The sequence below is a fragment of the Oncorhynchus masou genome, chromosome 20, assembly GCF_036934945.1.
Source record: "Oncorhynchus masou masou isolate Uvic2021 chromosome 20, UVic_Omas_1.1, whole genome shotgun sequence".
Lineage (NCBI taxonomy): Eukaryota > Metazoa > Chordata > Actinopteri > Salmoniformes > Salmonidae > Oncorhynchus > Oncorhynchus masou.
In genome coordinates this window covers 20,143,189-20,169,710 of record NC_088231.1, presented here as the reverse complement: position 1 = coordinate 20,169,710, position 26,522 = coordinate 20,143,189, and the positions used below count along the sequence as shown (strand labels likewise).

The 26,522-nt window shown below is 51.3% G+C and overlaps 2 protein-coding genes across 3 annotated transcripts in view; one reads left to right on the top strand and one right to left on the bottom strand.

Moving 5' to 3' along the window:
- Nucleotides 1–1,393, bottom strand: part of gtf2e2 (general transcription factor IIE, polypeptide 2, beta) — a 57,250-nt gene extending 55,857 nt beyond the window's left edge. Inside the window, exon 1 of the mRNA XM_064926741.1 lies at nt 1,293–1,393. Within this exon, the coding sequence (XP_064782813.1) occupies nt 1,293–1,306 (14 nt within the window). The 5' untranslated portion in view covers nt 1,307–1,393. The remainder of the gene's footprint in view (nt 1–1,292) is intronic.
- Nucleotides 356–24,975, top strand: LOC135507155 (recombining binding protein suppressor of hairless-like). Of its 2 annotated transcripts, none has more exons than XM_064926739.1 (11): nt 356–731; nt 1,420–1,458; nt 2,243–2,338; nt 4,265–4,430; nt 5,111–5,285; nt 6,138–6,275; nt 8,456–8,568; nt 14,065–14,205; nt 16,040–16,195; nt 22,666–22,769; nt 23,154–24,975. In XM_064926739.1, exons 1-11 carry the CDS (start codon nt 712–714, stop codon nt 23,530–23,532), a joined length of 1,527 nt encoding a protein of 508 aa, XP_064782811.1. In that variant the 5' UTR covers nt 356–711; the 3' UTR covers nt 23,533–24,975. The 2 variants fall into 2 exon arrangements, with proteins under 2 accessions (XP_064782811.1, XP_064782812.1); XM_064926740.1 differs by lacking the exon at nt 356–731 and adding an exon at nt 797–818.
- Nucleotides 24,976–26,522: the final 1,547 nt, after the last annotated feature.

Here is a 26,522-nt window from a genome sequence, read left to right as displayed (position 1 = left end):
CAACTAGTGACAAAATCCGTTGTTTAGTTGAATCGGGTGTGTTTATGCTGGGCTGGAACCAATGTGCACACCCAGTGAGATTTATTATGAAGCACTGGGTTTCTATGTTATATGTGTGCCATCTGGTGAACGCAATTAATAAAATAATATTAATCTAGTTGGTTTAAATTGAAGTGAGGTATAGTTTTAACAGTGAGTTGTTTTTTGTAATCTAGCAAATTGTATTTTCGGCTCACGGGGTTAACTTGCTCTGTGCACTCCAATCCCCCTTCCCTGGTAAATGCAAACCAGTATCATCTTCACTTTGTGAATAACATTTTAATCTACAGTTTAGGCTACAATTATGCTGTGAGGTGTAACTTCACTCCTAAAGCAACCACTCGACTGTCGTTTATGACTTTTTAAAAGCGTGGGAATCGAGTTACAAGTTTCACCTTGTGGGAGAAAAAAAAACGAGCATAATCTCGCGATAGATCGAGTCCAACCCCATTCTTGTCTATTGTGAGAGTTTTTCTATTCTCGCGCGATTTCGCAACTTTCCCACGGCTGTTGTGGCGTCTGCCCTCTGTCCGCCTCTCCTCTCCCTTTTTTTCTACTCTCGTTTATATATGTTCCCGTCGGTGTTCTTCTGTTCGTTGTGTTTGTCCCAGCGGCGGGGGGAATGGGTTTGAGATCTCGCGATTGTTGGGACTTTAGAAGTTCCAGTGGAAAATGGCGCCCGTTGTGACGGGGTAAGTGTTGAAATTCAGAGCAACAAAAAAAAAAAAAATTATATGAAGGAAAGAACCGTTTAAAAAGTTCATTTTCTTTGTTTTTGGGTAACTTGAGTTTCCTAAACACTTTGTTACACACGTTTTTGTTTACCAGATAGCTTTGAAAGTGCTTTATTAAATTGGCGTCGCGAACTTATTGCTACTTTTGTGTCAATGTTAGTGCGGTGTTAGCTAGCCACAACGAAAAGCTAGCCAACTAACTACCTCTTTTTATCCGCCAGTAATAATATACCTAACTAGTTTACTTATTTTAGCTACATTTTATAGCCAGATCACCTAGCCATTATGTATATGCTGAGTTCAATTAGACAATATTTTTATATTTGTTCAATATTGCCTATTTAATTTTACTAATAATGTAAAGTAACAGACAGTACTAGTCGCATTTGTCCGATAAAAAACTGGCAACAAAGTTAAGTTTTTAACTTAGCTGATTTGAATCGTTCACTTGCCACCTGCAGCATAATTCTAAGATACTGTTTAGTATAGTGTGTTTTTTTCTCTCATGGTAACACTCACCTGTTAATAGTCATGATGTTTTCAGGTTGCTAGAATTGTGACAACTTTATAATTTAACTTGATCTAGTATATTGTGGAGCTGATAGAAAAGTACTTTTTTTTGTTGTTTTTCTGTTTTCTTAAACAGGAAGTTTGGTGAGCAAGCTCCACCGCAGCGCCTGACGAGGTAAGAAAACGTTCCCACCGCAAGTTTCATAACTCGTCAGTCTCATTTAAACGTGAGAAACTTTTAGCCTCCACAGCGTTTGTATTACTAAGGTGCCATAAGATGTATTTTACACCCGTTTCTTTAAAGGCACACCATTCATACTGCAACTAAGAGCATTTATTTATTTTATTTAACCAGACAAGTCAGTTAAGAATAAATTATTATTTACAATGACGGCCTACCCCGGTGCCTCGGTGCCCCGGTGCCTCTGTGTGGCTCTGTACCCCCGGTGCCTCTGTGTGGCTCTGTACCCCCGGTGGCTCTGTACCCCCGGTGCCTCTGTGTGGCTCTGTACCCCCGGTGCCTCTGTGTGGCTCTGTACCCCCGGTGCCTCTGTGTGGCTCTGTACCCCCGGTGCCTCTGTGTGGCTCTGTACCCCCGGTGCCTCTGTGTGGCTCTGTACCCCCGGTGCCTCTGTGTGGCTCTGTACCCCCGGTGCCTCTGTGTGGCTCTGTACCCCCGGTGCCTCTGTGTGGCTCTGTACCCCCGGTGCCTCTGTGTGGCTCTGTATCCCCGGTGCCTCTGTGTGGCTCTGTACCCCTGTGCATCTCTGTGTGGCTCTGTACCCCCGGTGCCTCTGTGTGGCTCTGTACCCCTGTGCATCTCTGTGTGGCTCTGTACCCCCGGTGCCTCTGTGTGGCTCTGTACCCCTGTGAATCTCTGTGACACTGTCGACAGAAAGTTGTTGTTTGATTCTGTTCAATAAATGTTGTCTGAACGTTGTGTGTGTTTCCCCCTATAGAGAGGCCATGAGAAACTACCTGAAGGAGAGGGGAGACCAGACCTTACTCATACTACACGCTAAAGTGGCACAGAAATCTTACGGCAACGAGAAGAGGTCTGTATGAGAGAGAGAACGGTATTCATGGTGTCTCTGTATGAGAAGGAGAATGGTATTCATGGTGTCTCTGTATGAGAAGGAGAACGGTATTCATGGTGTCTCTGTATGAGAGAGAGAACGGTATTCATGGTGTCTCTGTGTGAGAAGGAGAATGGTATTCATGGTGTCTCTGTATGAGAGAGAACGGTATTCATGGTGTCTCTGTATGAGAAGGAGAACAGTATTCATGGTGTCTCTGTATGAGAGAGAGAGAACGGTATTCATGGTGTCTCTGTATGAGAGAGAGCGAGAACGGTATTCATGGTGTCTCTGTAGTGGATACTGTGTGTATTTTTTATTTTTTTATTTTACCTTTATTTAACCAGGCAAGTCAGTTAAGAACAAATTCTTATTTTCAATGACGGCCTGGGAACAGTGGGTTAACTGCCTGTTCAGGGGCAGAACGACAGATTTGTACCTTGTCAGCTCGGGGGTTTGAACTCGCAACCTTCCGGTTACTAGTCCAACTCTCTAACCACTAGGCTACCCTGCCGCCCCAGGTATCTACCTGATGGGCCGATCTGTCCTGTAGGTTCTTCTGTCCTCCTCCTTGTATCTATCTGATGGCTGATCTGTCCTGTAGGTTCTTCTGTCCTCCTCCTTGTATCTACCTGATGGGCCGATCTGTCCTGTAGGTCCCCCCCCTCCTTCTTGTATCTACCTGATGGCTGATCTGTCCTGTAGGTCCCCCCCCCCCCTCCTTGTATCTACCTGATGGGCTGATCTGTCCTGTAGGTTCTTCTGTCCTCCTCCTTGTATCTACCTGATGGCTGATCTGTCCTGTAGGTTCTTCTGTCCTCCTCCTTGTATCTACCTGATGGGCCGATCTGTCCTGTAGGTTCTTCTGTCCTCCTCCTTGTATCTACCTGATGGCTGATCTGTCCTGTAGGTTCCCCCCCTTGTATCTACCTGATGGGCCGATCTGTCCTCTAGGTTCTTCTGTCCTCCTCCTTGTATCTACCTGATGGGCCGATCTGTCCTATAGGTTCTTCTGTCCTCCTCCTTGTATCTACCTGATGGGCCGATCTGTCCTATAGGTTCTTCTGTCCTCCTCCTTGTATCTACCTGATGGCTGATCTGTCCTGTAGGTCCCCCCCCCTCCTCCTTGTATCTACCTGATGGGCCGATCTGTCCTATAGGTTCTTCTGTCCTCCTCCTTGTATCTACCTGATGGGCCGATCTGTCCTGTAGGTTCTTCTGTCCTCCTCCTTGTATCTACCTGATGGGCCAATCTGTCCTGTAGGTTCTTCTGTCCTCCTCCTTGTATCTACCTGATGGCTGATCTGTCCTGTAGCCCCCCCCCCCCTCCTTGTATCTACCTGATGGGCTGATCTGTCCTGTAGGTCCCCCCCCCCCTTGTATCTACCTGATGGGCCGATCTGTCCTGTAGGTCCCCCCCTCCTCCTTGTATCTACCTGATGGCTGATCTGTCCTGTAGGTCCCCCCCTCCTTGTATCTACCTGATGGGCCGATCTGTCCTGTAGGTTCTTCTGTCCTCCTCCTTGTATCTACCTGATGGGCTGATCTGTCCTGTAGGTCCCCCCCTCCTCCTTGTATCTACCTGATGGCTGATCTGTCCTGTAGGTCCCCCCCCTCCTTGTATCTACCTGATGGGCCGATCTGTCCTGTAGGTTCTTCTGTCCTCCTCCTTGTATCTATCTGATGGCCGATCTGTCCTGTAGCCGCCCCCCCCCTCCTCCTTGTATCTACCTGATGGGCCGATCTGTCCTGTAGGTCCCCTCCCCTCCTTGTATCTACCTGATGGCTGATCTGTCCTGTAGGTCCCCCCCCCCCCCTCCTTGTATCTACCTGATGGCTGATCTGTCCTGTAGGTTCTTCTGTCCTCCTCCTTGTATCTACCTGATGGGCCGATCTGTCCTGTAGGTTCTTCTGTCCTCCTCCTTGTATCTACCTGATGGGCTGTGGCTGGAAGAAGAAGACGGAGGAGATGGAGAGAGAGGGCTGTTCAGAGCAGGAGGCTCAGCCCTGTGCCTTTATAGGGATAGGAAACAGTGACCAGGAGATGCAACAGCTCAACATAGAGGGGAAGGTAGGGGACGACACACACACACACGTCGAGGGGAAGGTAGGGGACGACACACACACACGTCGAGGGGAAGGTAGGGGACAACACACACACACACACACACAGAGGGAGTCACACTGACACACACACACACAGATACGCTAAATGAAACCCACATTTCCTCATTTTCTCTCCCCAGAATGTCTGCAAGGGTAAAACCGTGTGTCTACGCACACACACACACACACACACACACACACACACACACACACACACACACACACACACAGAGGCAGAACAGTGAAACACACCCCTCCCTCAGTCTTTCCCCAAAGAACTTCTGCATGACTGAAAATCCTGTTTCCACTCAAATAACTTCTCTTCTCACAAAATACTTCCTTCTCTCTCTTCTTTTCTCCCCCTTTCTCATTCTCCTTCTCTCTCTCTCCCCCTCTCCTCTCTCCCCCCCCTCTTTCTCTCCCTCCCCTCTTTCTCTCCCCCCCTCTTTCTCCCCCCCCCTCTTTCTCTCCCCCCCTCCTTCTCTCCCCCTCTTTCTCTCCCCCCTTTTTCTCTCCCCCTCTTTCTCTCCCCCTCTTTCTCTCCCCCTCTTTCTCTCCCCCTCTTTCTCTCCCCCTCTTTCTCTCCCCCTCTCCTTCTCTCTCCCCCTCTCCTTCTCCCTCCTCTCCTTCTCCCCCCCCCTCCAGGACTTCTGCACAGCTAAGACTCTATACATCAGTGACAGTGACAAGAGGAAACACTTCATGCTGTCGGTCAAGATGTTCTATGGTAACAGTACAGACATAGGAGTCTTCCTTAGTAAGAGGATCAAAGTTATCTCTAAACCGTCCAAGAAGAAACAGTCTCTGAAGAACGCTGACCGTGAGTATGGAGAGGAACACGCACCACTAGGACCACACACTCACACATTTCCACAGTAATGGATAATAAATGTGTATTAGAGTATCAGATATTATAAAATAGTTTTCTGGTCTAAAGTAGTGCACTACATAGGGAATAGGGTTCTATAGGGCTCTGGTCTGGATGCTCTCACCACACACAGGATGCTCTCACCACACACACAGGATGCTCTCACCACACACACACACACACACACACTTGATGCGCAGTGGTACGGTTTTCCTGAGTGGTTTAGGGACAAAGGTCTTTTTTTACGAGCTGTGTCATCACTCTGCCGGTTTTATTTGGCAATGATCAACTTCAAAGTGTGGTCTATTTCATGATCTCTTCATGAATGCATATCTAACCTTCTCTCTCCCTCACTCTCTCCCTCACTCTCTCCCTCACTCTCTCCCTCACTCTCTCCCTCACTCTCTCCCTCACTCTCTCCCTCACTCCTCACTCTCTCCCTCACCCTCACTCTCTCCCTCACTCCCTACCCTCTCCCTACTCTCTCCTCTCTCCCTACTCTCTCCTCTCTCCCTCAATCCCTACCCTCTCTCTCACTCCCTACCCTCTCCCTACCCTCTCCCTCCTCACTCCCTACCCTCTCCCTCCTCACTCCCTACCCTCTCCCTCCTCACTCCCTACCCTCTCCCCCTCACTCCCTACCCTCTCCCTCCTCACTCCCTACCCTCTCCCTCCTCTCACTCCCTACCCTCTCCCTCCTCACTCCCTACCCTCCCTACACTCCCTACCCTCTCCCTCCCTCACTCGCTACCCTCCCCCATCTCTCCCTTCCTTTCTCTCTCCCTACTCTCTTTCTCTCTCTAGTGTGTATAGCGTCAGGCACCAAGGTTGCGTTGTTTAACCGGTTGCGTTCTCAGACCGTCAGTACCCGCTACCTACACGTGGAGGGAGGGAACTTCCATGCCAGTTCACAACAGTGGGGAGCCTTCTACATACACCTCTGTAAGTTACCCCTCCTCTCCTCTGTCTTCTGTGGTTCCTCGCTTCCCTTCGGCCCAGCCCCTCGCTTCGCTTCCCTTCGGCCCGGCCCCTCGCTTCCCTTCGGCCCGGCCCCTCGCTTCCCTTCGGCCCGGCCCCTCGCTTCGCTTCCCTTCGGCCCGGCCCCTCGCTTCCCTTCCCTCGGCCCGGCCCCTCCCGCTTCCTTCGGCCCGGCCCCTCTCTCCTTCCCTTCGGCCCGGCCCTCGCTTCTCTTCCTCCCTACCCTCGCTCGCTCCCTTCGGCCCCCTCGCCCTTCCCTTCGCCCGCCCCTCTCTTCGCTTCCCTTCGGCCCGCCCTCGCTTCTCTTCCTTCGGCCCGGCCCCTCTCTTCGCTTCCCTTCGCCCGCCCCTCTCTTCGCTTCCCTTCGGCCCGCCCCCTCTCTTCGCTTCCCTTCGCCCGCCCTCTCTTCGCTTCCCTTCGCCCCCCTCTCTTCGCTTCCTTCGCCCGGCCCTCTCCCCCTCTCTTCGCTTCCTTCGGCCCGGCCCTCTCTTCGCTTCCCTTCGGCCCGGCCCTCTCTTACGCTTCCTTCGCCCGGCCCCTCTCTTCGCTTCCCTTCGGCCCGGCCCTCTCTCGCTTCCCTTCGCCCGCCCTCTCTTCGCTTCCTTCGGCCCGCCCTCTCTTCGCTTCCTTCGGCCCGCCCCTCTCTTCGCTTCCTTCGCCCGCCCTCTCTTTCGCTTCCTTCGGCCCGCCCTCTCTTCGCTTCCCTTCGGCCCGGCCCCCTCTTCGCTTCCTTCGGCCCGCCCCTCTCTTCGCTTCCTTCGCCCAGCCCATCTCTTCGCTTCCTTCGGCCCGCCCTCTCTTCGCTTCCCTTCGGCCCGCCCTCTCTTACGCTTCCCTTCGGCCCGCCCCTCTCTTCGCTTCCATCGCCCGGCCCTCTCTTCGCTTCCTTCGCCCGCCCCTCTCTTCGCTTCCTTCGGCCCGCCCCTCTCTTCGCTTCCTTCGGCCCGGCCCCTCTCTTCGCTTCCCTTCGGCCCGCCCCTCTCTTTCCTTCCCCTTCGCCCGCCCTCGCTTCTCTTCCTTCGGCCCGCCCCTCGCTTCGCTTCCCTTCGGCCCGCCCCTCGCTTCTAGTTCCTTCGCCCGGCCCCTCGCTTCTTTCCTTCGGCCCGCCCTCGCTTCTCTTCCCTTCGGCCCCCCTCGCTTCGCTTCCCGTCGGCCCGGCCCCTGCCCCTTCGCTTCAGTTCCTTCGGCCCGGCCCCTTCTTCGCTTCCTTCGGCCCGCCCCTCTCTTTCTTCCTTCGCCCGGCCCTCTCTTCGCTTCCTTCGGCCCAGCCCCTCTCTTCGCTTCCTTCGGCCCAGCCCCTCGCTTCGCTTCCCTTCGCCCAGCCCCTCTCTTCGCTTCCCTTCGGCCCAGCCCTCTCTTCGCTTCCTTCGGCCCAGCCCCTCTCTTCGCTTCCCTTCGCCCAGCCCCTCTCTTCGCTTCCCTTCGGCCCAGCCCCCTCTTCGCTTCCTTCGGCCCCCCTCTCTTCGCTTCCCTTCGGCCCGCCCCTCTCTTCGCTTCCCTTCGGCCCGGCCCCTCTCTTCGCTTCCCTTCGGCCCGGCCCCTCTCTTCGCTTCCCTTCGGCCCGGCCCCTCTCTTCGCTTCCCTTCGGCCCGGCCCTCTCTTCGCTTCCTTCGGCCCAGCCCCTCTCTTCTCTTCCCTTCGGCCCAGCCCCTCTCTTCGCTTCCCTTCGGCCCAGCCCCTCGCTTCTCTTCCCTTCGGCCCAGCCCCTCGCTTCGCTTCCCTTCGGCCCGGCCCCTCGCTTCTCTTCCCTTTCAGCCAATCATGTTGTTTCTCTGTTAATTATGCTGCATTGCCATGGTGATGTCGAAGTCAATGCCACCAAGACAAGACTTCAGATAAAGATGTATAACATCATATAGAGGGTTGTTATAGTAACTATATATAGATATATAACATCATATAGAGGGTTGTTATAGTAACTATATATAGATATATAGAGGGTTGTTATAGTAACTATATATAGATATATAGAGGGTTGTTATAGTAACTATATATAGAGGGTCGTTATAGTAACTATATATCAACTCCATTGTGGTAGGGCTGATTTCAGTTATTAAATGTGTTTCCTACAGTAGTAACTATATATAGAGGGTCGTTATAGTAACTGAGGGTCGTTATAGTAACTATGACTCTCTCCCCTGTAGTGGAGGAGGAAGAGCCAGAAGGGGAGGAGTTTGCGGTGAGGGATGGATACATCCACTACGGTCAGACTGTCAAACTGGTCTGTTCTGTCACTGGTATGGCGCTGCCTAGACTGGTACGTACCAACGTGTCTCACCTCTACCTACATGTCTGTCTGCTGTTCCTACATATTCACCTCTCTACCTACAGGTCTGTCTGTCTGTCTGTCTGCTGTTCCTACATATTCACCTCTCTACCTACAGGTCTGTCTGTCTGTCTGCTGTTCCTACATATTCACCTCTCTACCTACAGGTCTGTCTGTCTGTCTGCTGTTCCTACATATTCACCTCTCTACCTACAGGTCTGTCTGTCTGTCTGCTGTTCCTACATATTCACCTCTCTACCTACAGGTCTGTCTGTCTGTCTGCTGTTCCTACATATTCACCTCTCTACCTGCAGGTCTGTCTGTCTGTCTGTCTGCTGTTCCTGTCTGTCTGCTGTTCCTACATATTCACCTCTCTACCTGTCTGTCTGTCTGCTGTTCTACCTCTCTACCTACAGGTCTGTCTGTCTGTCTGTTCTGCTACATATTCACCTCTCTACCTACAGGTCTGTCTGTCTGTCTGCTGTTCCTACATATTCACCTCTCTACCTGCAGGTCTGTCTGTCTGCTGTTCCTACATATTCACCTCTCTACCTACAGGTCTGTCTGTCTGCTGTTCCTACATATTCACCTCTCTACCTGCAGGTCTGTCTGTCTGCTGTTCCTACATATTCACCTCTCTACCTGCAGGTCTGTCTGTCTGTCTGTCTGCTGTTCCTACATTCACCTCTCTACCTACAGGTCTGTCTGTCTGCTGTTCTGCTGTTCCTACAGGTCTGTCTGTCTGCTTCCTACATATTCACCTCTACCTACAGGTCTGTCTGTCTGTCTGCTGTTCCTACATATTCACCTCTCTACCTACAGGTCTGTCTGTCTGTCTGTGTTCCTACATATTCACCTCTCTACCTACAGGTCTGTCTGTCTGCTGTTCCTACATATTCACCTCTCTACCTGCAGGTCTGTCTGTCTGTCTGCTGTTCCTACATTCACCTCTCTACCTACAGGTCTGTCTGTCTGCTGTTCCTACATATTCACCTCTCTACCTGCAGGTCTGTCTGTCTGTCTGTCTGCTGTTCCTACATTCACCTCTCTACCTACAGGTCTGTCTGTCTGCTGTTCCTACATATTCACCTCTCTACCTACAGGTCTGTCTGTTGCCCTACATATTCACCTCTCTACCTACAGGTCTGTCTGTCTGTCTGTCTGCTGTTCCTACATTCACCTCTCTACCTACAGGTCTGTCTGTCTGCTGTTCCTACATATTCACCTCTCTACCTACAGGTCTGTCTGTCTGTCTGTCTGCTGTTCCTACATTCACCTCTCTACCTGCAGGTCTGTCTGTCTGCTGTTCCTACATATTCACCTCTCTACCTGCAGGTCTGTCTGTCTGCTGTTCCTACATATTCACCTCTCTACCTACAGGTCTGTCTGTCTGCTGTTCCTACATATTCACCTCTCTACCTACAGGTCTGTCTGTCTGTCTGTCTGTCTGTCTGTCTGTCTGCTGTTCCTACATATTCACCTCTCTACCTACAGGTCTGTCTGTCTGTCTGTCTGCTGTTCCTACATATTCTCAGGTGATGTGTGATAGATAATCAGGGTGTGTCTCACCTCCTCCCCAGGTGATGTGTGATAGATAATCAGGGCGTGTCTCACCTCCTCCCCAGGTGATGTGTGATAGATAATCAGGGCGTGTCTCACCTCCTCCCCAGGTGATGTGTGATAGATAATCAGGGCGTGTCTCACCTCCTCCCCAGGTGATGTGTGATAGATAATCAGGGTGTGTCTCACCTCCTCCCCAGGTGATGTGTGATAGATAATCAGGGTGTGTCTCACCTCCTCCCCAGGTGATGTGTGATAGATAATCAGGGCGTGTCTCACCTCCTCCCCAGGTGATGTGTGATAGATAATCAGGGCGTGTCTCACCTCCTCCCCAGGTGATGTGTGATAGATAATCAGGGCGTGTCTCACCTCCTCCCCAGGTGATGTGTGATAGATAATCAGGGCGTGTCTCACCTCCTCCCCAGGTGATGTGTGATAGATAATCAGGGGTGTGTCTCACCTCCTCCCCCCAGGTGATGTGTGATAGATAATCAGGGCGTGTCTCACCTCCCCCCAGGTGATGTGTGATAGATAATCCCACAGGTGATGTGTGATAGATAATCAGGGCGTGTCTCACCTCCTCCCCAGGTGATGTGTGATAGATAATCAGGGCGTGTCTCACCTCCTCCCCAGGTGATGTGTGATAGATAATCAGGGTGATGTCACGTGTCTCACCTCCTCCCCAGGTGATGTGTGATAGATAATCAGGGCGTGTCTCACCTCCTCCCCAGGTGATGTGTGATAGATAATCAGGGATGTGCGTGTCTCACCTCCTCCCCAGGTGATGTGTGATAGATAATCAGGGTGTGTCTCACCTCCTCCCCAGGTGATGTGTGATAGATAATCAGGGCGTGTCTCACCTCCTCCCCAGGTGTGTGATAGATAATCAGGGCGTGTCTCATGTGATGATAGATAATCAGGGCGTGTCTCACCTCCTCCCCAGGTGATGTGTGATAGATAATCAGGGCGTGTCTCACCTCCTCCCCAGGTGATGTGTGATAGATAATCAGGGCGTGTCTCACCTCCTCCCCAGGTGATGTGTGATAGATAATCAGGGCGTGTCTCACCTCCTCCCCAGGTGATGTGTGATAGATAATCAGGGCGTGTCTCACCTCCTCCCCAGGTGATGTGTGATAGATAATCAGGGCGTGTCTCACCTCCTCCCCAGGTGATGTGTGATAGATAATCAGGGCGTGTCTCACCTCCTCCCCAGGTGATGTGTGATAGATAATCAGGGCGTGTCTCACCTCCTCCCCAGGTGATGTGTGATAGATAATCAGGGCGTGTCTCACCTCCTCCCCAGGTGATGTGTGATAGATAATCAGGGCGTGTCTCACCTCCTCCCCAGGTGATGTGTGATAGATAATCAGGGCGTGTCTCACCTCCTCCCCAGGTGATGTGTCTCAGGGCGTGTCTCACCTCCCCCCAGGTGATGTGTGATAGATAATCAGGGCGTGTCTCACCTCCTCCCCAGGTGATGTGTGATAGATAATCAGGGCGTGTCTCACCTCCTCCCCAGGTGATGTGTGATAGATAATCAGGGCGTGTCTCACCTCCTCCCCAGGTGATGTGTGATAGATAATCAGGGCGTGTCTCACCTCCTCCCCAGGTGATGTGTGATAGATAATCAGGGCGTGTCTCACCTCCTCCCCAGGTGATGTGTGATAGATAATCAGGGTGTCTCACCTCCTCCCCAGGTGATGTGTGATAGATAATCAGGGTGTGTCTCACCTCCTCCCCAGGTGATGTGTGATAGATAATCAGGGCGTGTCTCACCTCCTCCCCAGGTGATGTGTGTGTTGATAGATAATCAGGGCGTGTCTCACCTCCTCCCCAGGTGATGTGTGATAGATAATCAGGGCGTGTCTCACCTCCTCCCCAGGTGATGTGTGATAGATAATCAGGGCGTGTCTCACCTCCTCCCCAGGTGATGTGTGATAGATAATCAGGGCGTGTCTCACCTCCTCCCCAGGTGATGTGTGATAGATAATCAGGGAGTCTCACCTCCACCTCCCCAGGTGATGTGTGATAGATAATCAGGGCGTGTCTCACCTCCTCCCCAGGTGATGTGTGATAGATAATCAGGGCGTGTCTCACCTCCTCCCCAGGTGATGTGTGATAGATAATCAGGGCGTGTCTCACCTCCTCCCCAGGTGATGTGTGATAGATAATCAGGGCGTGTCTCACCTCCTCCCCAGGTGATGTGTGATAGATAATCAGGTGTCTCACCTCCTCCCCAGGTGATGTGTGATAGATAATCTCAGGTGATGTGTGATCAGGGCCTCCTCCCCCCAGGTGATGTGTGATAGATAATCAGGGCGTGTCTCACCTCCTCCCCAGGTGATGTGTGATAGATAATCAGGGCGTGTCTCACCTCCTCCCCAGGTGATGTGTGATAGATAATCAGGGCGTGTCTCACCTCCTCCCCAGGTGATGTGTGATAGATAATCAGGGCGTGTCTCACCTCCTCCCCAGGTGATGTGTGATAGATAATCAGGCGTGTCTCAGGTGATGTGTGATAGATAATCAGGGCGTGTCTCACCTCCTCCCCAGGTGATGTGTGATAGATAATCAGGGCGTGTCTCACCTCCTCCCCAGGTGATGTGTGATAGATAATCAGGGCGTGTCTCACCTCCTCCCCAGGTGATGTGTGATAGATAATCAGGGCGTGTCTCACCTCCTCCCCAGGTGATGTGTGATAGATAATCAGGGCGTGTCTCACCTCCTCCCCAGGTGATGTGTGATAGATAATCAGGGCGTGTCTCACCTCCTCCCCAGGTGATGTGTGATAGATAATCAGGGCGTGTCTCACCTCCTCCCCAGGTGATGTGTGATAGATAATCAGGGCGTGTCTCACCTCCTCCCCAGGTGATGTGTGATAGATAATCCTCCCCAGGGATGTGTCTCACCTCCTCCCCAGGTGATGTGTGATAGATAATCAGGGCGTGTCTCACCTCCTCCCCAGGTGATGTGTGATAGATAATCAGGGCGTGTCTCACCTCCTCCCCAGGTGATGTGTGATAGATAATCAGGGCAGCGTGTCTCACCTCCTCCCCAGGTGATGTGTGATAGATAATCAGGGCGTGTCTCACCTCCCCAGGTGATGTGTGATAGATAATCAGGGCGTGTCTCACCTCCTCCCCAGGTGATGTGTGATAGATAATCAGGGTGTCTCACCTCCTCCCCAGGTGATGTGTGATAGATAATCAGTATAATCAGTGTCTCACCTCCTCCCCAGGTGATGTGTGATAGATAATCAGGGCGTGTCTCACCTCCTCCCCAGGTGATGTGTGATAGATAATCAGGGGTGATGTGTGATAGATAATCAGAGTCTCTCACCTCCTCCCCAGGTGATGTGTGATAGATAATCAGGGCGTGTCTCACCTCCTCCCCAGGTGATGTGTGATAGATAATCAGGGTGTCTCTCACCTCCCCAGGTGATGTGTGATAGATAATCAGGGTGTCTCACCTCCTCCCCAGGTGATGTGTGATAGATAATCAGGGCGTGTCTCACCTCCTCCCCAGGTGATGTGTGATAGATAATCAGGGCGTGTCTCACCTCCTCCCCAGGTGATGTGTGATAGATAATCAGGGCGTGTCTCACCTCCTCCCCAGGTGATGTGTGATAGATAATCAGGGTGTGTCTCACCTCCCCAGGTGATGTGTGATAGATAATCAGGGCGTGTCTCACCTCCTCCCCAGGTGATGTGTGATAGATAATCAGGGCGTGTCTCACCTCCTCCCCAGGTGATGTGTGATAGATAATCAGGGCGTGTCTCACCTCCTCCCCAGGTGATGTGTGATAGATAATCAGGGCGTGTCTCACCTCCTCCCCAGGTGATGTGCGATAGATAATCAGGGCGTGTCTCACCTCCTCCCCAGGTGATGTGTGATAGATAATCAGGGCGTGTCTCACCTCCTCCCCAGGTGATCCGTAAGGTGGACAAGCAGACAGCGTTGATGGACGCAGACGACCCAGTGTCTCAGCTCCACAAGTGTTCCTTCTACCTGAAAGACACAGAGAGAATGTACCTCTGTCTCTCCCAGGAGAGAATCATTCAGTTCCAGGTACACACACACACACACACACTCCTAGCCCCTTGTCGATCGGAGCCAGGTTTGTGGTATCTGGTAATAGCTTTTCCTAGCCGTCTGTTCCCCAAACAGACCAGGTCTGCGTTGTGGAACGTTCTGTACGTTGTGGAACGTTCTGTACGTTGTGGAGCGTTCTGTACGTTGTGGAGCGTTCGGTACGTTGTGGAGCGTTCGGCACGTTGTGGAGCGTTCGGCACGTTGTGGAGCGTTCGGCACGTTGTGGAGCGTTCGGCACGTTGTGGAGCGTTCGGCACGTTGTGGAGCGTTCGGTACGCTGTGGGGCGTTCAGTACGTTGTGGAGCGTTCAGCACGTTGTGGGGCGTTCAGCACGTTGTGGGGCGTTCAGCACGTTGTAGAGCGTTGTGGAGCGTTCAGCACGTTGTGGGGCGTTCAGCACGTTGTGGAGCGTTCAGCACGTTGTAGAGCGTTGTGGAGCGTTCAGCACGTTGTGGAGCGTTCAGCACGTTGTGGAGCGTTCAGCACGTTGTAGAGCGTTGTGGAGCGTTCAGCACGTTGTAGAGCGTTGTGGAGCGTTCAGCACGTTGTGGAGCGTCCAGCACGTTGTGGAGCGTTCAGCACGTTGTGGAGCGTTCAGCACGTTGTGGAGCGTTCAGTACGTTGTGGAGCGTTCAGCACGTTGTGGAGCGTTCAGCACGTTGTGGAGCGGTCGGCACGTTGTGGAGCGTTCGGTACGTTGTGGAGCGTTCAGCACGTTGTGGAGCGTTCAGCACGTTGTGGAGCGTCCATGCGTTGTGGAGCGTTCACACACACGCACACACTAGCGTTCAGCACGCTGTGGAGCCGCACAGCACGTTGTTTTAGCGTTCAGCACGTTGTGGAGCGCACACACGGGCACCTACACGTTGTGGAGCGCCTCGGCACGTTGTGGAGCACACCTCCACGTTGTGGAGCGTTCAGCACGTTGTGGAGCGTTCGGCACGTTGTGGAGCGCTCACACACGCCACCTAGCGTTCGCACGTTGTGGAGCGTTCGGCACGTTGTAGAGCGTTGTGGAGCGTTCGGTACGTTGTAGAGCGTTCGGCACGTTGTGTAGCGTTCGGCACGTTGTGGAGCGTTCAGTACGTTGTGGAGCGTTCAGCACGTTGTACTAAACGTCCAGTTGTTTTGTTTAAACGGGGAGGGGTTTGTGGGTTGGGGAATGCTGTCAGCATGGTCACTACCCTTTTTTTAAATGACTCCACTCATTTCTTCAAGCAACACCTCAACACAGTTCAAACCCCCGAGCCGACAAGGTACAAATCTTTCTTTATTGTCCCTGAACAGGCAGTTAACCCACTGTTCCCTAGTAGGCCGTCATTGAAAATAAGAATTTGTTCTTTAACTGACTTGTCTAGTAAAATAAAGGTAAAAAAATAAAATAAATAAACACCCACCAAGCAGGAGCGAAGTGTGTTTTAAGGACGTTTTGGGGAAACGGGTCGTTCAGTACAAACTGTTCTGCATCTTAGCCCACGTTAACTCCAACTGAAGGCACCTCAGTAATGAGATAATAAACTACTAATTAGCATATCTCCTCCCCCAGGCCACGCCCTTCCCTAAAAAGACCAGTATGGAGGTAAATGGCTAAGTAGCATATCTCCTCCCCCAGGCCACGCCCTTCCGTAAAAAGACCAGTATGGAGGTAAATGGCTAATTAGCATATCTCCTCCCCCAGGCCACGCCCTTCCCCAAAAAGACCAGTATGGAGGTAAATGGCTAAGTAGCATATCTCCTCCCCCAGGCCATGCCCTTCCCCAAAAAGACCAGTATGGAGGTAAATGACTCATTAACATATCTCCTCCCCCAGGCCACGCCCTGCCCCAAAGAGCCCAGTAAGGAGATGATAAACGATGGGGCTTCCTGGACCATCATCAGTACAGACAAGGCAGAGTACACCTTCTACCAGGGGATGGGTCCTGTTCCCTGTCCTGTTACACCGGTCCCTGTGGTGGAGAGTCTGCAGGTACACACACCTACACACACCTACACACACACCTACACACACACCTACACACCTACACACACCACTACACACACACCTACACACACACCTACACACACACCTACACACACACACCTACACACACACACCTACACACACACACCTACACACACACCTACACACACACCTACACACACACTACACACACACCTACACACACACCTACACACACACCTACACACACCTACACACACACACACACACACACTACACACACACACACACACACACACACACCTACACACACACACCTACACACACACACCTACACACACACCTACACACACACCTACACACACACACACACCTACACACACACACACACACACACACACACACACCTACACACACCTACACACACACACACACCTACACACACACCTACACACACACACACACACACACACCTACACACACACACACACCTACACACACCTACACACACACACACACACACACCTACACACACCTACACACACACCTACACACACACCTACACACACACACACACACACACTACACACACCTACACACACACCTACACACACACACACACACACACACACACCTACACACACCTACACACACACACACACACACACACACACACACACACACCACACACACACACTACACACACCTACACACACACCCTACACACACACACCTACACACACCTACACACACACACACCTACACACACACCTACACACACCTACACACACACTACACACACACACACACACACCTACACACACACCTACACACACACCTACACACACACCTACACACACACCTACACACACCCTACACACACACCTACACACACACCTACACACACACCACTCTACACACACACACACACACACACACCTACACACACACCTACACACACACACTACACACACACCTACACACACACACTACACACACACACACACACACCTACACACACACACACACACACACACCACACACACACACACACACACCTACACACACACCTACACACACACACACACACACACACACACACACACACACACACACACACTGTTGTCTACACACCTACACCTACACACACACACACACACACACCTACACACACACACACACACACACACTACACACACACCTACACACACACACTACACACACACTACACACACACACACACACACACCTACACACACACCTACACACACCACACACACACACACCTACACACACACACACACACACACACACTACACACACACACCTACACACACCTACACACACACACACACACACCTACACACACACACACACACACACCACACACACACCTACACACACACACACACCACCTACACACACACCTACACACACACACACACACACACACACACCTACACACACACACTACACACCTACACACACACACTACACACACACACACCTACACACACACCTACACACACACACCTACACACACACCTACACACACCTACACACACACCTTTACACCTACACACACACACCACACACACCTACACACACCTACACACACACCTACACACACACACCTACACACACACCTAGACACACACACCTACACACACACCTACACACACACACACACACACACACACACACACACACACACACACACACCTACACACACACACACCTACACACACACTACACACACACACCTACACACACCTACACACACACACCCCACACACACCTACACACACACACCTACACACACACACACACACACACCTACTGTTGTCACACACACACACCTACACACACACCTACACACACACCCCACACACACACACACACCTACACACACACCTACACACACACACACACACACACACACACACACACCTACACACACACACACACCTACACACACACACACACTCTAATGGTGGACACACACACACACACACTACACACACTCACACACTCACACCTGAATGGTGGAGGGACACACCACACACACCCCTCTGTTGTCACTACCTGAACACCACACACCTACACACACACCACACACTAACCCACTCTGTTGTCACTACACTGACACACACTACACACACCCCACACACACCTACACACACCTGTTGTCACTACCTTGAACACCTACACACACACCCACACACACCCCTCTGTTGTCACCTAGTTGAATGGTGGAGGGGACAGGACCCACACTAACACCCTCTGTTGTCTCTAGTTGAATGGTGGACACACACGACCCACACACACACACACCCTCTGTTGTCTCACCATGGTACACACACACCCCCTCACACACACCCTTGTTGCACACACCTACGCACACACCTACACACTACCCACACTACGCACACACCTACGCACACACCTACGCACACACCTACGCACACACCTACACAACCCCACACTGTTGTCTCTACACACAGGACCCACACTACCCCTCTGTTGTCTCTACAATGGTGGACACCTACACACCCCTCTGTTGTCTCTACACCTACACACCTACCCACACCTAACACCTCTGTTGTCTCTACAATGGTGGACCTACAGGACCCACACTATACACCTACACACTCTAGTTGAATGGTGGACACACACCTACACACACACCTACACCCACATCACCTGTCTCTAGTTGAATGGTGGAGGGGACACACCCACACTAACCCCTCTGTTGTCTCTAGTTGAATGGTGGACACACACACCACACACTACACCCCTCACACAACACTCTACACACAATGGTGGACACACACACACCCTACACACACCTACACACACACACAACCCCTCTGTTGTCTCTACACCTGAATGGTGGACACACAGGACCCACACAACCCCTCTGTTGTCTCTAGTTGAATGGTGGAGGGGACAGGACCCACACTAACCCCTCTGTTGTCTCTACACAATGGTGGACACACACCCACACTACACCCCTCTGTTGTCTCTAGTTGACCTATGGTGGACACCTACACCTACACACCCACACCTACACACACACTGTTGTCTCTAGTTGAATGGTGGACACACACACCCACACCTAACCCCTCTGTTGTCTCTAGTTGAATGGTGGAGGGGACAGGACCCACACTAACCCCTCTGTTGTCTCTAGTTGAATGGTGGAGGGGACAGGACCCACACTAACCCCACTGTTGTCTCTAGTTGAATGGTGGAGGGGACAGGACCCACACCTAACCCCTCTGTTGTCTCTAGTTGAATGGTGGAGGGACAGGACCCACACTAACCCCTCTGTTGTCTCTAGTTGAATGGTGGAGGGGACAGGACCCACACTAACCCCTCTGTTGTCTCTAGTTGAATGGTGGAGGGGACAGGACCCACACTAACCCCTCTGTTGTCTCTAGTTGAATGGTGGAGGGGACAGGACCCACACTAACCCCTCTGTTGTCTCTAGTTGAATGGTGGAGGGACAGGACCCACACTAACCCCTCTGTTGTCTCTAGTTGAATGGTGGAGGTGACAGGACCCACACTAACCCCTCTGTTGTCTCTAGTTGAATGGTGGAGGGGACAGGACCCACACTAACCCCTCTGTTGTCTCTAGTTGAATGGTGGAGGGGACAGGACCCACACTAACCCCTCTGTTGTCTCTAGTTGAATGGTGGAGGGGACAGGACCCACACTAACCCCTCTGTTGTCTCTAGTTGAATGGTGGAGGGGACAGGACCCACACTAACCCCTCTGTTGTCTCTAGTTGAATGGTGGAGGTGACAGGACCCACACTAACCCCTCTGTTGTCTCTAGTTGAATGGTGGAGGGGACAGGACCCACACTAACCCCTCTGTTGTCTCTAGTTGAATGGTGGAGGTGACAGGACCCACACTAACCCCTCTGTTGTCTCTAGTTGAATGGTGGAGGGGACAGGACCCACACTAACCCCTCTGTTGTCTCTAGTTGAATGGTGGAGGTGACAGGACCCACACTAACCCCTCTGTTGTCTCTCTAGTTGAATGGTGGAGGGGACAGGACCCACACTAACCCCTCTGTTGTCTCTAGTTGAATGGTGGAGGGGACAGGACCCACACTAACCCCTCTGTTGTCTCTAGTTGAATGGTGGAGGGGACAGGACCCACACTAACCCCTCTGTTGTCTCTAGTTGAATGGTGGAGGTGACAGGACCCACACTAACCCCTCTGTTGTCTCTCTAGTTGAATGGTGGAGGTGACAGGACCCACACTAACCCCTCTGTTGTCTCTAGTTGAATGGTGGAGGGGACAGGACCCACACTAACCCCTCTGTTGTCTCTAGTTGAATGGTGGAGGGGACAGGACCCACACTAACCCCTCTGTTGTCTCTAGTTGAATGGTGGAGGGGACAGGACCCACACTAACCCCTCTGTTGTCTCTAGTTGAATGGTGGAGGGGACAGGACCCACACTAACCCCTCTGTTGTCTCTAGTTGAATGGTGGAGGGGACAGGACCCACACTAACCCCTCTGTTGTCTCTAGTTGAATGGTGGAGGGGACAGGACCCACACTAACCCCTCTGTTGTCTCTAGTTGAATGGTGGAGGGGACAGGACCCACACTAACCCCTCTGTTGTCTCTAGTTGAATGGTGGAGGGGACAGGAGCCACACTAACCCCTCTGTTGTCTCTAGTTGAATGGTGGAGGGGACAGGACCCACACTAACCCCTCTGTTGTCTCTAGTTGAATGGTGGAGGGGACAGGACCCACACTAACCCCTCTGTTGTCTCTAGTTGAATGGTGGAGGGGACAGGACCCACACTAACCCCTCTGTTGTCTCTAGTTGAATGGTGGAGGGGACAGGACCCACACTAACCCCTCTGTTGTCTCTAGTTGAATGGTGGAGGGGACAGGACCCACACTAACCCCTCTGTTGTCTCTAGTTGAATGGTGGAGGGGACAGGACCCACACTAACCCCTCTGTTGTCTCTAGTTGAATGGTGGAGGGGACAGGACCCACACTAACCCCTCTGTTGTCTCTAGTTGAATGGTGGAGGGGACAGGACCCACACTAACCCCTCTGTTGTCTCTAGTTGAATGGTGGAGGTGACAGGACCCACACTAACCCCTCTGTTGTCTCTAGTTGAATGGTGGAGGGGACAGGACCCACACTAACCCCTCTGTTGTCTCTAGTTGAATGGTGGAGGGGACAGGACCCACACTAACCCCTCTGTTGTCTCTAGTTGAATGGTGGAGGTGACAGGACCCACACTAACCCTTCTGTTGTCTCTAGTTGAATGGTGGAGGGGCCAGGACCCACACTAACCCCTCTGTTGTCTCTAGTTGAATGGTGGAGGGGACAGGACCCACACTAACCCCTCTGTTGTCTCTAGTTGAATGGTGGAGGGGACAGGACCCACACTAACACCTCTGTTGTCTCTAGTTGAATGGTGGAGGGGACAGGACCCACACTAACCCCTCTGTTGTCTCTAGTTGAATGGTGGAGGGGACAGGAGCCACACTAACCCCTCTGTTGTCTCTAGTTGAATGGTGGAGGGGACAGGACCCACACTAACCCCTCTGTTGTCTCTAGTTGAATGGTGGAGGGGACAGGACCCACACTAACCCCTCTGTTGTCTCTAGTTGAATGGTGGAGGGGACAGGACCCACACTAACCCCTCTGTTGTCTCTAGTTGAATGGTGGAGGGGACAGGACCCACACTAACCCCTCTGTTGTCTCTAGTTGAATGGTGGAGGGGACAGGACCCACACTAACCCCTCTGTTGTCTCTAGTTGAATGGTGGAGGGGACAGGACCCACACTAACCCCTCTGTTGTCTCTAGTTGAATGGTGGAGGGGACAGGACCCACACTAACCCCTCTGTTGTCTCTAGTTGAATGGTGGAGGGGACAGGACCCACACTAACCCCTCTGTTGTCTCTAGTTGAATGGTGGAGGGGACAGGACCCACACTAACCCCTCTGTTGTCTCTAGTTGAATGGTGGAGGGGACAGGACCCACACTAACCCTTCTGTTGTCTCTAGTTGAATGGTGGAGGGGACAGGACCCACACTAACCCCTCTGTTGTCTCTAGTTGAATGGTGGAGGGGACAGGACCCACACTAACCCCTCTGTTGTCTCTAGTTGAATGGTGGAGGGGCCAGGACCCACACTAACCCCTCTGTTGTCTCTAGTTGAATGGTGGAGGGGACAGGACCCACACTAACCCCTCTGTTGTCTCTAGTTGAATGGTGGAGGTGACAGGACCCACACTAACCCCTCTGTTGTCTCTAGTTGAATGGTGGAGGGGACAGGACCCACACTAACCCCTCTGTTGTCTCTAGTTGAATGGTGGAGGGGACAGGACCCACACTAACCCCTCTGTTGTCTCTCTAGTTGAATGGTGGAGGTGACAGGACCCACACTAACCCCTCTGTTGTCTCTCTAGTTGAATGGTGGAGGGGACAGGACCCACACTAACCCCTCTGTTGTCTCTAGTTGAATGGTGGAGGGGATGTGGCCATGTTGGAGCTGACAGGACAGAACTTTGCTCCAGATCTCCGAGTCTGGTTTGGAGATATCGAGGCTGACACTATGTACAGGTAAGCTGCGTGTGAGTGACAGAGATACGGCTGGCGTGGTAACGTGTTACCGTGGTAACTGTATAAAAAAAACTCATAAAAAAATTCAATTATTAAAACTGTTGGTTTTTTTTCTTCTATGAACTCAATTTTTAAGAGGACAGACGTGACCCAAAAGCAGTAAAAATGTAAAAGTGAGGTAGCAACCACAGCCACAACTGATATCCGGAGAGACTAGAGGAGGCTAAACTGACCCGTTTTTTAAAAATTGTTGTTAAGTTAACGAACGGCCGACTGAAGACGGATGACATGCGGTCGAGTCCGTTTCCGTGGTAACGCGGACCCCACAACGTGGCGGATCTCGCGGTAAAATCCTGTCTTTGTCTTTGACCCCTTCTGTCCCAGGTGTGGAGAGAGCGTGCTCTGCGTGGTGCCTGACATCTCCGCCTTCAGAGAGGGGTGGCGCTGGGTCCGTCAGCCCGTCCAGGTCCCCGTCACCTTGGTCCGCAACGACGGAGTCATCTACTCCACGGCCCTCACCTTCACCTATACCCCAGAACCAGGCCCTCGGCTCCACTGCAGCGCTGCCGGTGACATCCTCCAGGCCCACTGTCACAGTATCTCCTCTTCGTCCTCATCCTCGCCTTCCTCGGGGAGTCTGGGGATGGGGGGTTTAGGGGCGTTGGCGGAAGGACAGACGGGCTACGGGATTGGTCAAGGGGGAGGGTCAACCAATAGCGTTGGGTTGTTGTCGGGTTCATCGGTGATGTCAGTTTCATCATAGCAGCGGGGATGTGTGGGGGGAGGTGAGAGGCTCATGGACCTGCTTTGAAACCTCGCTCGCTCGCTCAAGGACTCTTTGCAAAGAGAGCGATTGAGTTGAGGAGGAGAAGGGAAGAAGAGAGATGAGGTTCTGATGAAAGACGGACCTGGAAGGAGGGGGATCCCCTCTCTCTGGCGCCCCCGTGTGGTCGGTTGTGGACATGACACTGCGGCCTGGGTCATTCAGTCTGGGAGAGGTTTCACCTCCAGGATGACACAATAACTAGGAGCTCTTTTTATACATTTTGTTGGAGAACAACTTTTTTTAAAATTTTCAACACTCTCTTTCTACAAAGTTTAGATATTTTTTTTGGACCACAACAAAGGGCTTGGTAATGATGGAGATATCACTGGTGTACAGAGAAACACCATTATTGTTTATGGGTGAAACATTTATTGTAATAACAATTTTTACGGACCAAGGAATATTATTGTTATTTTATTCTTTATGATATTTTATAAGCTTTAGCCGAGGTACATTTTCAAATGTTTGTTTTTTTGTATTATAACGTTTTTAGGGAGTACACTTTGTTACCAAATAGTTTTTTTCTCCATTAGAGAGGGAGGGGAGGGAGAGAGGGAGAGAAGGGGAGGTGATTCAGGCTGCATCTCAATCGGCTAAACTGGATTCCTCCCTTTATTAGTGTGAAAGAGTGACGCGACCTCGTTGCTTTGTGCAAGTCTTAAAGTCTGGAAAAGGTCAGGGTTGTAGTTATCTGAATAGGGCAAGAGTTGAACAAATGAAAGCAAACTCGAAAGTAGGTTCTCTCTCTCTCTCTACCCCATCTTTCACCTTCTCTGTCCTGTCCGGATTAAGGAGAGGAAATTAGGCTTGGTGGTGAAGGGAGGAAGGACGCCATTTTTAGACGGTTGACATGCACCCCATAATCTCAGACAGTTTCTATAGCAACCTTAAATCTTCCTGGCCAATCGCCTTAAATTGATCAATCTCTCACCAGACCTTTTTTAGAAGAAACTAAAAAAATATATATTTTTTTTTCTTTGTATGTTTTGTGTGTGTGTATACAAGGTTGTCGTTTTCTGAAACTGTCTAAGAGTGTTTGGTCGACACTCGTCAAGCCAAGGCCTGGGAATGTTTAATCGTGTCGTTGGTCTCTGTCTCTCAAATGACACCCGAGTTCCTAAATAGTGCACTACTTTAGACCAGGACTCTCCTATAGGGGATTCTAAGTAGTGCACTACTTTAGACCAGGGCTCTCCTATAGGGGATTCTAAATAGTGCACTACTTTAGACCAGGACTCTCCTACAGGGGATCCTAAATAGTGCAGTACTTTAGACCAGGACTCTCCTACAGGGGATTCTAAATAGTGCACTACTTTAGACCAGGACTCTCCTACAGGGGATCCTAAATAGTGCAGTACTTTAGACCAGGACTCTCCTACAGGGGATACCCAGGACTAAGGGGATAAATAGTGCACTACTTTAGACCAGACCAGGACTCTCCTCCTAAATTCTAAATAGTGCACTACTTTAGACCAGGACTCTCCTATAGGGGATTCTAAATAGTGCACTACTTTAGACCAGGACTCTCCTACAGGGGATTCTAAATAGTGCACTACTTTAGACCAGGACTCTCCTATAGGGGATTCTAAATAGTGCACTACTTTAGACCAGGGCTCTCCTACAGGGGATTCTAAATAGTGCACTACTTTAGACCAGGACTCTCCTACAGGGGATTCTAAATAGTGCACTAGGGGATTCTAAATAGTGCACTACTTTAGACCAGGACTCTCCTATAGGGGATTCTAAATAGTGCACTACTTTAGACCAGGGCTCTCCTATAGGGGATCCTAAATAGTGCACTACTTTAGACCAGGGCTCTCCTATAGGGGATCCTAAATAGTGCACTACTTTAGACCAGGGCTCTCCTATAGGGGATTCTAAATAGTGCACTACTTTAGACCAGGGCTCTCCTATAGGGGATTCTAAATAGTGCACTACTTTAGACCAGGGCTCTCCTATAGGGGATTCTAAATAGTGCACTACTTTAGACCAGGGCTCTCCTATAGGGGATTCTAAATAGTGCACTACTTTAGACCAGGGCTCTCCTATAGGGGATCCTAAATAGTGCACTACTTTAGACCAGGGCTCTCCTATAGGGGATCCTAAATAGTGCACTACTTTAGACCAGGGCTCTCCTATAGGGGATCCTAAATAGTGCACTAAATAGTGCACTACTTTAGACCAGGGCTCTCCTATACTTTAGGGGATCCTAAATAGTGCACTACTTTAGACCAGGGCTCACCTATTCCTATAGGGGATTCTAAATAGTGCACTACTTTAGACCAGGGCTCTCCTATAGGGGATCTAAATAGTGCACTACTTTAGACCAGGGCTCACCTATTGGGGATCCTAAATAGTGCACTACTTTAGACCAGACCAGGGGATCTCCTATTTAGGGGATCCTAAATAGTGCACTACTTTAGACCAGGGCTCTCCTATAGGGGATTCTAAATAGTGCACTACTTTAGACCAGGGCTCTCCTATTGGGGATCCTAAATGGTTTTAGACCAGGGCTCACCTGGGGATCCTAAATAACCGGAGACCAGGGCTCTCCTATAGGGGATCAAATCCCTTTAGACCAGAGCTGACAAGGGGACAAATCTGCACTACTTTAGACCAGGGCCCCTGGGGATCCTAAATAGGCAGTTAACCACTGTTCACCAGGAGGGGCGGCAGGGTAGCCTAGTGGTTAGAAAATAAGAAATTTGTTCTTAACTGACTTGCCTGGGCAGTTAACCCACTGTTCCTAATTTGTTCTTAACTGGCCTCAAATAAAGGTCAAATAAATGTGGGATCCTGGAGGTCCGTTTGGGATGCAGAGGTTGGTTTTTACACTACCTTTCGGCCTCATTCCCAAATCGGCTCCTAGCACCTTGCCCCTAGTAGACGTTTATGTAAATCTGAGAGGATTGTACAGGTATTAACAA